This window comes from Hetaerina americana, unplaced genomic scaffold, assembly GCF_022747635.1.
Source record: "Hetaerina americana unplaced genomic scaffold, ioHetAmer1.1.p SCAF_214, whole genome shotgun sequence".
Classification (NCBI taxonomy): Eukaryota; Metazoa; Arthropoda; class Insecta; order Odonata; family Calopterygidae; genus Hetaerina; species Hetaerina americana.
Window position 1 is genome coordinate 4,577 of NW_027286780.1, and position 13,735 is coordinate 18,311.

Consider the following 13,735-nt stretch of genomic DNA (forward strand, 5'->3'; position numbering starts at 1 on the left):
GCTTCATTGTAAGACGATAATTGCGTAACAAAGAGTAATGGGCGTAATTTGTGATGATTGCATCATCAGAGTGTATTATCAATCCGATGATTGGTTTGTAGCGGCACTCCCAAGCTATCCTGTTTACTTATAAATTCCCTATTTAGCAAATAAACTCGATGTAATTAGATAGACATAACATAATATGAAAGCATGCAATTACATGGGTACTCATGAATTATATAACCGAGATCGGTGACTCGTCAAGCTGATGAGGTTTTGAAAGGTTCATAATTTATTGGGTTTTTAAAGTGACTAATTGGATAATTATGACAAATATACGTCAGAGCAAAATATACTTAAATATTGCCGTGAAAATGCAGTGAATGTCTCATCGGTAGAATTTGTCCTTAAGCTTTCTCTCTTCGAAGCGCCAGTTAAAGCCAGTTGATCTCCTCCACCTATGCAACTAATGTCGTCGTTCTGCTAATTTATTATGACAGATGTGATTGTCATTAAATCACCTTGATCCGTGAAATGGGGCTCTAGGCATTCACTCCGAGGCAAATGAACTTTCATCCCAGCTCACTCTTTCTCTCATATAAAATTCCCACAAACCTCTACAGCCAGCCCAAAGGCCGTTTCCGCCATAACGGGGAAGTGGGATGGTGACTTGGGAGCCTACTTACATTTGCGGACGATGAAATTTATAATGAGCTTACCCTGGTGGGTGAGCATCAAAAGCGATGTTTGCTTGAGGCATGGAATTTACTCATCATTCACCTTGGAGGGAGGGCGAAGATCATCGTCAAGTCAACCAGTCATGGGCCTCTCTGCATACAAAATCTGATTCGACCGTACACCTTCAGATACATTAATGCAACGTAAAAATCATTTATTCTACCATACTCATTAGAATTCTCGTGGTTGTCATGTGAATGAGAGGTATATTCTCGTAAAAAATCCATATTTTTTATCTTAAGTACGAGCATAATTTTGTAACACCAAATGCGCATTAACTTTTGAAATGTTTCCTAAATAAATTCTGCGCCCTGCTTCAGCGTTTAGTTTACCATAATTTACTAGCCTAATGGAATGATAACGCAATGTTTAGAAATTATAATTACCTGAATGAACAAAGCATCAACGATTTTTAGTGTTTAAGGTTTTGATCAACTTGAAATATAAGGCACTTAAACTCTGAATATTCATGTGTAGAGAAGTAATATTTTTTATGATATAACTTTTCTTGAATACTCAATATTTTTTAAATAATTCATTAAATCATCAACAATATCTTAAGGCCGCATGGGATTATATTGGAACCATCATGCGTCTTTTGCCATGTCCTAAGCCACCAGCTCTTCCATTTCTTCATTTTTTCTCTTTTCGGTCGATTTCTTCGCTTGTTCCAATGAACTTTTCCCACGTTTTCCCTCCTCCTTTCTTTTTTATCCTACTTTCCTCATTCTAAGTATTCGTTTCATCACAAAATACCATATGCTATAACCTGCATGACTTTTTTGCCTCTTATATAATGTAATTTAAAGATTACTGACTTATTTCCTTAAAAAAGGCTATAATATAACGAGCTTTTTCTTTCATGTTTTGTGAGTAGAAATATCGTATGGTCTTTGAAGAATTCATGGCAAAAGTAGATATACAAACTGCTTCTTTTCTCATGAAGTAATCTCCACTTGTCCATACTATCCACATTTATTATCGTTTCCTGTTCTGTAAATAGTACTTCTCATTCCTTGCAACTTGGGAACATTCAAAATATAAATATTTTAAATGCTCATCAAATTTATCCTTGAACAGTTTCATAGGTTGTGTCATTCTAAAACTTAACTTAACCAATAGAATACCTATAATAATAATTAATCAAAGTAGCTGAAACGGAGTTTGCACAATTATAGCTTTAATTTTGAGTATATTTGGTAATGAAGGGAATTCAAATGTTTTGTGTAGAGTATGAAGATAATTATGTATGTCGTCATTTAATTAATACTGTTTGATCTGGAAAATGAAATTCACTGATTAGATTGTCCTATGTTTAGAATCTAATCAGTAATTTAAGCTCCATATTAAGATGTAAATGAATAATTTGATGATTTTTTAGCAAATTTTATCCAGCTTCGGTGTATTATTCTCGGGTCTTCCACCGGGTCAATGGCTCCATAGCTGCCGACGTTTCGATTCCCGACTCGGTCATCGTCATCAGGGCTGATTGCCGTTCCGCCAAAAAGTTTCGAAACGTCGGCAGCTATGGAGCCATTGACCCGGTGGAAGACCCCAGAAGAATTCACCCAACTAATACGCCGGGAAAGCACCAGATCTTTCATTATATCCAGCTTCGTTTGAATAAATGCGTATCAATAATTTTCCTGCCTATTAATTTTTTCTGTGAAAGTCCAGAGTATGCCTCCCCACTTTATTCCTCAAATTGCGTATATCTTAAACATTCCTCGATGAATTTTTCAATTTTTCAGTAAAACATGTATTTCAATGGTGTTAGTGCATCAGTGAATCTGCATATCATTATCGTTTGGTTAGAAACCTTAAAAGAATGCGTAAGCTCTGACCAATGGTGCATCAGTTTATTGCCAAATTTTTGCAACCGCCAGTTTATCAAATTTGTACCCGTTTTTCTTTGTAATTTCTTCCGTTTGTGTAATTTGTGAGTTGTCGTTAAAATAAAACTAGTATTTACTAACATACTAGTATTTATGAAAATTTTTAAAAACCTAGAAATAAGATATTTTAAGTATTTCTGGTAAAAGTGAACGGGAATATAATATTACATTTTCGCAATATTTTTATCAAAATGGAAGTAATATCAAGCTAAACTGAATGCCTAAAACATACTTTTTCAACGTTTCTTGAATTCAAGTTCTACTGTAAAAAGTTCCTTAATTAAATTCATTGAAATGATAATGAGATGATTCGACAGTTCAAGTGTTTACCAAATGGATTCCCATTGATTCTCCTTGACAGATGTTAGTGTATGATTGTATAATTCAAAGTGAATTTATGACATTGTTAGCTCTTGGTTCAGTGGGAACCAACCCCAAATCGAACATTACTATTGAAATTACAATGTATAATTAATGCGCTTTTCATCAAAACGTGTCAGCATGATCCAGATAATGTAATTTTAATTGATCCCATTGGTTTATCAGTGGTCTTAGTTTGTCGACTCCTACATGAATATTAACTGCAGATTAGCCTAATGATTGTCGTCTGTCGTCTGAATATTAATTTCCCTTAATGACCCAAAGCCATTCATCCTCTGGTTTCTGGATAAGATGTCTATATCCCCTTCCTTAAATCATGGTGAAGCTCAGAATCAAAGCCATACCGTTGCACTAAAATACGTTTGTCCCTCTCTCTCTCTCTACTTCGTTCGCTCTCCTATATTTCAAAAGATAATTCTAACTTGTGTTCGCCATTATCACTTAACTCACTTCGTACAAAAGGAATTACGTCTCTTACCCCAAGCTATAATTCAACATGTTATCATCATGGAGATTTCATATCCACACAAAAGCATGTGGTGTGCGTTACATAAATTTTCACGGTTTAAAGATCGATAAACCAATGAATTAATATCCCACCGTCACATTCCAAAGTTTTAACGATTATCAGAAATTAAAATTCTCCCATAAAGAACCCGGAGGCCATGACGGTTGTTACAACACATTAAGTACCTAATAACATAAAATTTGGTTTCACGCGAGTCTTTCTTGTGCTCCGAAAGCGTTTCATTGGATTTTTCCCGCAAAATTCCATTTTTCCCGTAATCTAGGAAGCAATTCAAAACTGTTGCTCCTCTTCTTTAACATTACAGTTTTAACTTGTCATAAAATAATTATAATAGAAGGAGCTGTGCGTCTAGTATTCCTTTACATAATAGTTATTACAACTGTCTAAAGCTGATTCCTCAAGGCTCGTTTAGGTGATGAGGGAAAGGCTTAGGTCATACTTTCCTACAGTGTTTGAAATTCACACGTTCTACCTGTAGGTAGGAGTTTAAGTTCCCTTTCCCAATGCCACTTGGGGTTACTCAGAAAGATCTTATACCCAGAATATCGTACAGGTTTGGCTAGTTGGAGGTATCCAAAGGTATTACCAGCATTAGAACCCCAAATCCTTATGTGAGCGGCCGTTTTACGGTCTGAGCTACCACGTTAACCTCAGATATGAAGATCTCGGAGAATTTGGGTCGATGCTATTCTTAATTGTTGTAACATTATGCGTTTAAAGGTTGCATCTATCATCATAAAAATCCACCTATTAATGGTAATGGACGTTCCCTGAAATTATTAGGAGTTACGTTTTGCTGAAGATAAATATTAAACCAACTATGGTTCGTAATAATGGTTGGTGTAGGTTAATTGTTTCTCTTCAAATCTGTATATCTTTGTAATGAATATCAGAGAAAGTTCCTGATAGTAAAGAAAACATTGTTTAGCATTCAGCTTCTATTCTTAGTTTTATTCTTAGTATTATATTTATTGTATTCTATTGTTTAGCATAGCATGCTTCTATTCTTTAGCCTTCTTATTATCTACCAATAAAAATATGTTTGCTTATAATTATTTATAATATCATATCCCCTGCCGACTACCGTGACTAATTAAGTATTTTCAATGTCCCTTTTCTATGGACTGCATGCACCCATATGTCTGCCTGCCATTCCTGTCTGGTATCATTTGGAGTTTAAAATGTCTCTTAACAATTTTTGGTTTAACTTAGGCTGTATCAATTTCAATTTTCAGGTATATCTCAACTATTTTACCTTTACGTCAGGCTATTTCAAAAAAATTAAATTTGAAATGATTTGAGCAACTTATATTTTCCTGGCGCTTTCAATTTTTAATTATCTGTGTATTATTGATAATAATTTCTTTTTAAATTCCTTATTTACTTGGTCAAATATTAAAGTTCATTAGATCATGATAAAATGATGTAAAGCTTATTTTCCGAGCACTTTCATTAGAATGCCGAAGTCTTTGTAAGACGCATACTCATAAAGTAAGGGCCTTTTGCTTATATTTAAATATTATCACTTTAGAACACAGTTTTACTCCTGCAGAGCCATTTACTGATTCATTGAGAAGCTATAGCAGCATTTGTTTTGTATCAGAAGTCTTTTTCTTGTCCGTGCATGCAAACAACAATGTCCGCGACAATCGTTCATCCCGCCAGTTGTGCATGCAAAAGGATTGTCGGCTGCTGAAATTCTTCGGGAGTTATGTCTAGTTTATGGGCCTACAGTTATGAATGAAGGGAAGGTTAGACAATGGTGCCGTGATTTTAAAAATGAACGAACAAATGTCCATGCCGAAGAGCGAAGTGGCAGGCCCAGTATTCTGATCGATGAAATTGTTTCGCAAGTGGAACAAAAACTTCAATATGATCGACAATTGGCGATTAAAGGCCTGGCTGAACAATTTCCTCAACTTGGACGTACTACTGTCTACAATATTGTCACGAAAAACCTCGGATACCACAAATTTTGTGCAAGGTGGGTACCGAAAATGCTCACCGAAGAGCGAAGAATTTCCATTGGACGAGAGTTTTTTCCCCCACCCCCACCGTACAGCCCTGACCTTGCACCTAGCGACTACTTCCTCTTCTTGCACTTGAAACAGTGGCTCGGTGGACAACGTTTCGTAACCGAAGAGGAACTCAAGAACGGCGTAGTCAATTGGTTCAACTCTCAGGCAGCGAGCTTCTATGCAGAGGGGTTAAAGAAGCTGGTGCATTGGTACGAAAAATGCTTAGAAGTGAACGGCGATTATGTAGAGAAGTGAAGTAGATTTGTAGAAAACTAGAAGTGCCAATAAAATGTGTTTCATATGAGTATATTTTCCTGCGACCAAACGGCCCTTACTTTATGAACATACCTCATAAATTTTAAACGGAAAAAATGATAATTCACCATTTTATCAATTCTTTGACCTTAGTCATAATCATTGATAGATAAAATAGAGTAGATAGAGAATGAATTATTAAGGGCTGTACGTCGGGCCGGAATGAATGTTGGACTTCAATTTTCTCTTAAAATATGAATAGCATATATTAGTGTGAATGATTATTCGTAATGTATTCGCTGGCTAGCCCAAATCAAATATGGCACGAATTCCACCTTTGGATAATGCTGATTTATAATTCTATCATCACACAATTTGACATCAAAACCTTAATTAATAATAAAATGTGCTACTCATAAAAATAGCAAATTGAGTAATGGAGGCTCAAAATCAGAACTTCTACCGTGTCACAGGAATTCAAAGAATATAGTTTTGTATGGAGATCAAAGCTATGTTTCTTGAAAACCGGACGGACCCTGCTGATTCCTTTTCCGCTCTATAATCAAGGTAACACGCTAAGGAATGAAAGATAATCCGTTGGTTGATAATATCGGGGACAAATATGGTAAATGGAATGCTAACTTTCATCTTCTCGTAGTGATACCAAAGAGAGTACTAACACAATCCCGTTGAACTCTTGCATTACTGTACAATAGATAAGATTATACATAATCAACGACCTGAAAGAATGCTCGACGGATTGATAAATTAATAATAAGGATATGTGCAAATATTAACGCAAAATCCGCTGAAAGTTTCATTCAGCGAAATCATGAGTATCATGATTGATTCCAGTAGTTTATCACGCGCCCTACCGTTCATTCGCTATTGCTCATTTTAAGTATGTCTTGATATTTTATATTAATGGAAGATAACCCTAAGCTGATAAAAATGCCCAAAAAGATGCTGAACTGTACGAGTATCTCCGCATATGTATTAATGCTATGAGGTACCCTTCTGTCAATAGCAGTCGTCAGCTAATAGCTCAACCGCATCGTAAAGTTTGCACTCCCCATTCAAACCGTCTCTGACTAATTTTTATTCTCAAAGTTTGACCGATCCAACCCCGAGAGTTCTATCAAATGCAACCGCAAAGTAAAGGGTAGTCAACGGGTCAACTAACGTCTTTTCGACTCCGCAGGCCGGCCTCCACGGACTGACGGGCCACATCGAGTTCAACGAGGGAAAGAGATCGAACTTCCGCCTCGACTTACTCAAGCTGAAGCGGGAGCACCTGAGGAAGGTCGGCCACTGGTCTCCGTCCACTGGCATCAACCTCACTGACGCGTCGGCCTTCTACGAGTCCTCGGCAACGAACATTACGCTGGTCGTGATGACGAGGGAGGTGGGTTTTTTAACCTTATGATCAAACACGAGCTAAGTTCTCAGTTTTAAATGGCTAAAGTATCTCAGGGGAGTGGTCATAGGAAATACTCGTATGTATCTCTTGATAATCATTAATCATTCGACCATTTGAAAAATGAGTTGTTCTGACACTCTGAGATGCCTTGTCTTTTCATACTCATCATCAAGACATGCTAGTTGCACTTTAGTGCTCAACCGTCCTCACTTCAAGTCAAATGCCTCACCTACGTACTCTCTTGCTTCTTCTCATTTCTGAATATTTTTTCGAGTGATTAACGATTAACTGTCCTTTATTGCATATGGTCAATGTGATATTTTCTAGCTTAATTCATTGCAAACCATCATTTAACACGGTTTCTCCGATAAATTGGAAATTTCGGATAGTTAATTATGTTTCCTATAAAAAGTGGTTCGTTTTGAACTCATTTTAATCCATACAGGTGCCTCACTTTTATTGTATCTAATTCATTCATTTTTCACATTTAAGAATGTTTTAAAATATTTTAATTCGCCGCGTACTATCTTCAATCAGCTCATTCTATCAAGTCCCAAAATGGATTGTTCCGAAAGAGAAAGGTTCTGTGTGGGCCCAAAATTCTAACGTTCCCAGTTCGAATCTCAACCTCCACAATGATATTATTTTCATAAAAATTTTTATTTTTTAGGAACACTTATTGAAAATAAAGAAGAATATATTTAAATGATTAAAATAATTGAAATTAATAGTACATAGAATATTTTATTACCAATTATGAAAACGTTATAGCTATTCTTGAACCTTTTACGGCCCAGGTGACGGCGGGGTACTGTCCTCGTCTGCTAACCCAAAGGTCGTGGGTTCGATTCCCACCTGGTTTTTGATGGGAAAAATACACCTAGGGCTACGGTGTTTGGAATTGATTCCATTTTATATGTATCATTGTTCATAGTCCGATGTGAAGGCCAAAAATTACTGTTTTTGGATGAATTCAAACTTAATAAATAAATGAATATGAAGTAAACGTGACTGTAAACATTCCGCAGGGAATTTTAATTCACAGTAAACAAATAAACTTAGTAAAGACCTGACTTTGTGGAAGTCCATTTGGTGGGAACTCCATCACTCATTTGTTGGAAAGAAAGAGAAAAACTACGTCAATATATTAAAATGTGTCTTATACAACAGTCTAAGGTTTAGCCTCAGAGTAGCATCATCAGGTGAGGAATACATGAAGTGCACCCTTAATGCATGAATTCCGAGTGGGGGGATAAGTTGGATAAGACAGGTTATGGGAGGTGACCGAGGTAGGTAAATTCCGTGGACCATCATGGATATATGACCCCTTCCCACCCCATTACGTGTCACAACTCTTCCCCGCAGCATCACCCCACCCGGAATATGATAATAATAAAGGGTGAGCTCTATGCTTATTTCCCCAGAAGATGTTTCTCTCTAACGAAACCATGGTCATTGAAAAAATATTTTAACATGAAATGCACTGTTTACTCTAGCTTTCCCACTTACAGGGAACACGTAAAATACATTACCCATATAATAATTTTCTCTGGCAACCTTGTTGAAGCAAAGATAGAAATCACAAATGAAGTACCTCTTACGTATCTCGGTTCTTAAACGTGCAGCGCTACCATTTAAACACGCTATCCGGGGAAGGGGAACGGTCTAGGCGGTCAACGGAGAAGCGCGTTTACGCTAAGCATATAGAAACTTGAGGATAACTACTTCCCAACTGTGGCAGAGTCAAGGGAGGCATTTGGGAAATTTCAGAGGCACGTCCGATCACTTTTCTGTGACAAGTGAAATTGTACTAACTCCCATTTGATCCGTGTCCCAAATCCGCTCCATCCTTCCGCTTTTGCCACCCCTCCTTCCCACCCCCCACCCCCCTCCCCACCCTCTCTCCCGAACAGGAGAAGCCTTACGTAATGGTGAAAGAGGACCGCAACCTCACGGGCAACGCTCGCTTCGAAGGCTTCTGCATAGACTTGCTCAAGTGGATTGCGGCGCAGGTTGGATTCCATTACGTCATTCGCCTCGTGCCAGACCACATGTACGGCGTTTACGACCCGGAGACGAGGCAGTGGAACGGGATCGTTCGTGAGCTTATGGACAAGGTAGGTGGCCTATGATGAGGGGTGGGGGGATTGGGAGTGCGGTGCATTGGGAATGAGAGTGGTGCGGGAGGGGTCTCTCTCCCTCACAGACTGTAGCATGGCTACTCAAACACGAGCGTCAATCCCACCGTGGATCTGGGAGTTCCTGTTTGCACGTCGGCCATTCACCGGAAAACCTACGCTTTGATAGTAGCCCTGGGCTTTGGGTGTGCAGCATCTTCGTGGTTTTGGCTGTGGGCAAAATTTTCCGGAGTAGAGCGAAGTGGAAATAATCGGCATTGAAGGTTCAAGGAGCGATTTCAGTCAAGATATATACATATTTATATATATATATATATATATATATATATATATATAAATTTATATAAATATAAATATATACATATTATATAATTTTTAATGTCAATATAACTCGCTATCGAGATGATATTTATGAAGCAGGAGTGACCAGTAAACATTGGTGTCGCACGCACCTGTCTCACTGGGGTCAATTACTGTCATAATCATTCAACATCCAATTTATCGTGTTATGTTAAATACATTTACTTAAAATAATAGTCCCCAACTAATATTAGAATTTTGTGAGTATTATTAGATGTAATTATTTATTTTATGATTCTCGATCCATCGTACTTGAAGGAAAGATCAGTTCCATGTAAATTCTCATGCATACTTTGGTGGTGAATTAAAAAATTGACTTATGTACGAAAACTTTCATTTTCCTTTCATGAATCGCAGATGATTTTTATGTGTCCTAATCTATACTTTTGTTTTGTTGCCAAAGTTTATTCCCTTCTCCTGGAGGCTTCACTAAAACGCCTTAATGCAATTTAATATTATTCCCGAGTCCCCTAACTTGAACCTTTTTACTGTGCCGTTGCCTACAAAGGAGGATGAAAACAGTTTAATAACCTAATATGGACGCGGAGCAGCATAACACCTACTCTTCCGAAGTTCATTTCCAAAGTCCGATGGATCTGTAGTAATAACTGCCTCAACTTTTATCGGGAAGAGACAATAGATATCTTGGATGAGGCAGGCTGCTGACTTAAATATTGCTATGTCTTCTATCAATCTTGTGCTTCTTTTCGTAAAGATCCATACACATACACAGCAAACGAAAACTATGCGATACTGAATATGTGTGCATCTCGGCCACGCATTCTCGTCAGTGTGAAATACAATTTTAGCATTGTAGGAATTACGAATATAATCTTTTATTCCAAAAATTTCCTTTAGGTTAACAATAGGCTTTTTATTAGAAGCACGCCGAAATCTCTTTTACTCACAAGGATTCTCACATAGGTTTCTTATTTTTCCAAGACTTCGAGTTCCAAATAATTTTCTTTGTAAGGAAAGCTACCTTAGCCGAGACTTTGGACCTTTCGCTTTTTGGTAAAGTTCTTAGAACCACTAAGCTCTCCTGCTCCCCCCCCCCTTCCCAAGTAAAAAGATTGAATTGCTTTCATAAGCTTAGAAAGCGAGGTTTTTCTTTGAATAAATCGTTAGGTGAAGGTTCAACTTTTTTTATTCTCCACTGTTATTCCTAGGCATTCCACGAATAAACTGAAAATCTCTCCTTCAAATTCTCTTTAATTACACCTTTAAAAAACGTCTTATCTCCCATGTCTTGCGGTCCACCGCACGGCAATCAGGTAATTTGAGTTTTAATCATGTCTCTTTTTTAGTAACTCGGCTGAGTGTAATAGCAAGCGAACATTATGCGTCTCGATGAGAGAGAAATTCTCCCTCGGAGGAATCATATACTCGCTTAAGGGGAAAATTCCACTACTACACCAGTTTTCATTCCATAATGTGCGAGGCTCTATTCCCATGAGAGGAGCGAGCGGAAATTTGAAACGGTCTCGTTCCATAGGTCTGAGATTATCTCTCATTTCGCTTCGTGCAGGCGAGGTGAGGGAGAGGCAACTAAATCATTTAACGTCCGGGATCCATGTGTGTCCGGGGCAACGGTTCGTTCGTTATCTACTTTTTTCCTCTCCCGGGGGGAATGTAGTATTTTTTTCCCTTTCGGCCTGTTAAAATGCTACCTCTACAAAGAAGTCTATGCCACTCTTGGCTCCTCTGGCGAATGAAAGCTTTTCGTCTGAGGAACATAACAAGCCACCAAATGCGTGTGCTCTCTTCCCGAGTGAGGCACAGAAATAATGATTGCTCCACCGTACGAGATCTCGCTCGAGCCACTCCCTCCCTCCCCATTTCCTATTAACCCTCGCCGTGAAAATAGGAACCGCGCTTTACTAAAACGCTCCCAGGGTACGTCAATTCGAGCAAGCGGATGAAATGAAGTGAAAGAGAGCGAAAGATGATACCTGGCTCCTGTTTCACTCCCGAGAGTTGCCGATCGCACGCCGGTTCATTGGAGAGTGCCTTTTCTTTTAGAAAGATCCGCAGAAATAATTTTCCATAATAGTTAACCCATGTACTTTGTTACCTAGTCTTCGTAAGAGACACGCATTTCACGTTCTCTGGAACGAGATCGGTGAAAAAGCGACGGATCCAATGACAAAGCCCCGCAATAAGTCCAGTGGAAAGACGAAAATTAGCTAGTAGCGGCGGCATTGGCTAAAACTGCGAAATGTGTAAGTTTTTTTAATGTTCCTTAAAAATTCTGAGATGGTTTTATTCGTCAAAGTGAATTTTCTCATTGGAGACCCATTCAAGTTGATGCAATATCTCCATCAGTTTTCATTAAGACAGATAGAGTATCCTTTAAAAATTGAAGAGCATTATAAAGACAAGAAAATTACCTAAAATTTTTAATTTTTTCCATACTCTTTAACTGGCAGATTTCTATCCTTACCCCATTTTGACTGCGGGAAATAGTGAAATCGCATGAAAATGTAATACCCTCCGGTTTAATAATTAAGTCTATCAAAACCATTTTCGAAATTATGAATGCGTTATTTCAATTTCAAATCAATTATTTAAGTTTAAAACATCTGTTAATCTTTCACTTTTTTAATTTATTTGATTTAAGTTTATTTAATGAATGAGAAGGGCGTAAATGAGTAGCAGATGGCGGGTTTGGTTACAGGCAGGAGGGACCTAGATCCCAATATCAATTGATGTTTTGAACAACTCTCACTATTTTACGCAATCCAAGTGGTGCGATTTTCTAATACGAGAAACTAGAAGTTCTTTAGGAATCAAATGGTGCCACAAGAAAAGAAACTGCCTGAAACCCTTACGCTTTTAAATATGTGGATTTCAGACGAGTTTAGTAAGAGGTCATCTCTGTTCTCACCTATCAAAACCTCTCTATGGGTCGGTTACTTTAGAGGTATTGATTAAAATATAAAGGAAACGTTTGAACTCAATATTGTCTTTTCATTCACAGAGAGCAGACTTGGCTGTGGCGTCGATGACAATAAACTATGCCCGAGAAAGTGTCATTGATTTCACCAAGCCATTCATGAATCTGGGAATCGGTATCCTTTTTAAGGTAACGTAATTAAATATTTCTTGGTCTACTTATTACGCTCACTATTTCAACCTTTGTTATGCCATATTAAAACATTCTCTGTATCCTATACAATTCTTTTATTGACTGAAGAAGGGAAATTTTTCACTGCCGTTTTTTTATTTTAAGACTTTTTCTCGAATTTTTCAAATTAAATTAGCCTTATTTGATTTAAAACTATCAATTAAAGATAACCTTATGTTGCATAAAATCAAAACTCTTTGAGTAACAATTCAGAAATATCAAATTGTACAAATCATTCACCTTCAAAGACATCCCGGACACTAAAATTGTCGCATTTTTATGCGCATTGACTTCTTTCAGACTTAGTGTTATGGCATCTCCCGCAGTTCCATATTTTTTGGATAATTTTAAATTAAAGATTTATACCAGATAATGGGTAAAAAAGTTTATATTAGTTTAATATATATTACCTATTATTATGTTTGCCCCTCCCGTGGACTACAACCTTGAGGTGGTGGTAGGGATTGTGCGTTCCGATGCCACCTAGAGCTGTGCTGGCAGGAACAATGATTATTGCTCCTGTTAGGGTCACCCATGTTATATATATTAACATTTAGGAGCCAGATAGTCCGCGCAGCGTCTGTTCCTCAGTGAGGCAACTGCAAAGGCGTCTGACCCCAGAGGGATGGCCTTTGAAAGACGACGTCACATTAAAAACACTATTGAGGAAAGCAAAGGGAAACTACCTCAATCATCATTCCCAATATAATGATGGACAACATAAAGAGTATGAGTCCTGGCAACTGCGGGACTCTATCCGATCGACCGCGTGTCGTGCCCGGCAGCGGGAAAGGCAAGGCTTCCGCGGTCATCATCTCGCTAAACCCTTGCGAAGGAAAACCGACAGCAACAGGGCAGAAGACGCAGAAGAAGACCAAATTATGTAGGATAG

General features: G+C 37.9%; 1 protein-coding gene across 1 annotated transcript in view; it reads left to right on the top strand.

Moving 5' to 3' along the window:
* Positions 1-6,999: 6,999 nt before the first annotated feature.
* LOC139688673 (glutamate receptor ionotropic, kainate 2-like) overlaps positions 7,000-13,735 on the top strand; it is a gene marked incomplete at its 5' end in the record, with an annotated part of 49,651 nt that continues 42,915 nt past the window's right edge. Inside the window, 3 exons of the mRNA XM_071586241.1 lie at positions 7,000-7,203; positions 9,132-9,335; positions 12,697-12,801. Of these exons, the coding sequence (XP_071442342.1) occupies positions 7,000-7,203; positions 9,132-9,335; positions 12,697-12,801 (513 nt within the window). The remainder of the gene's footprint in view (positions 7,204-9,131; positions 9,336-12,696; positions 12,802-13,735) is intronic.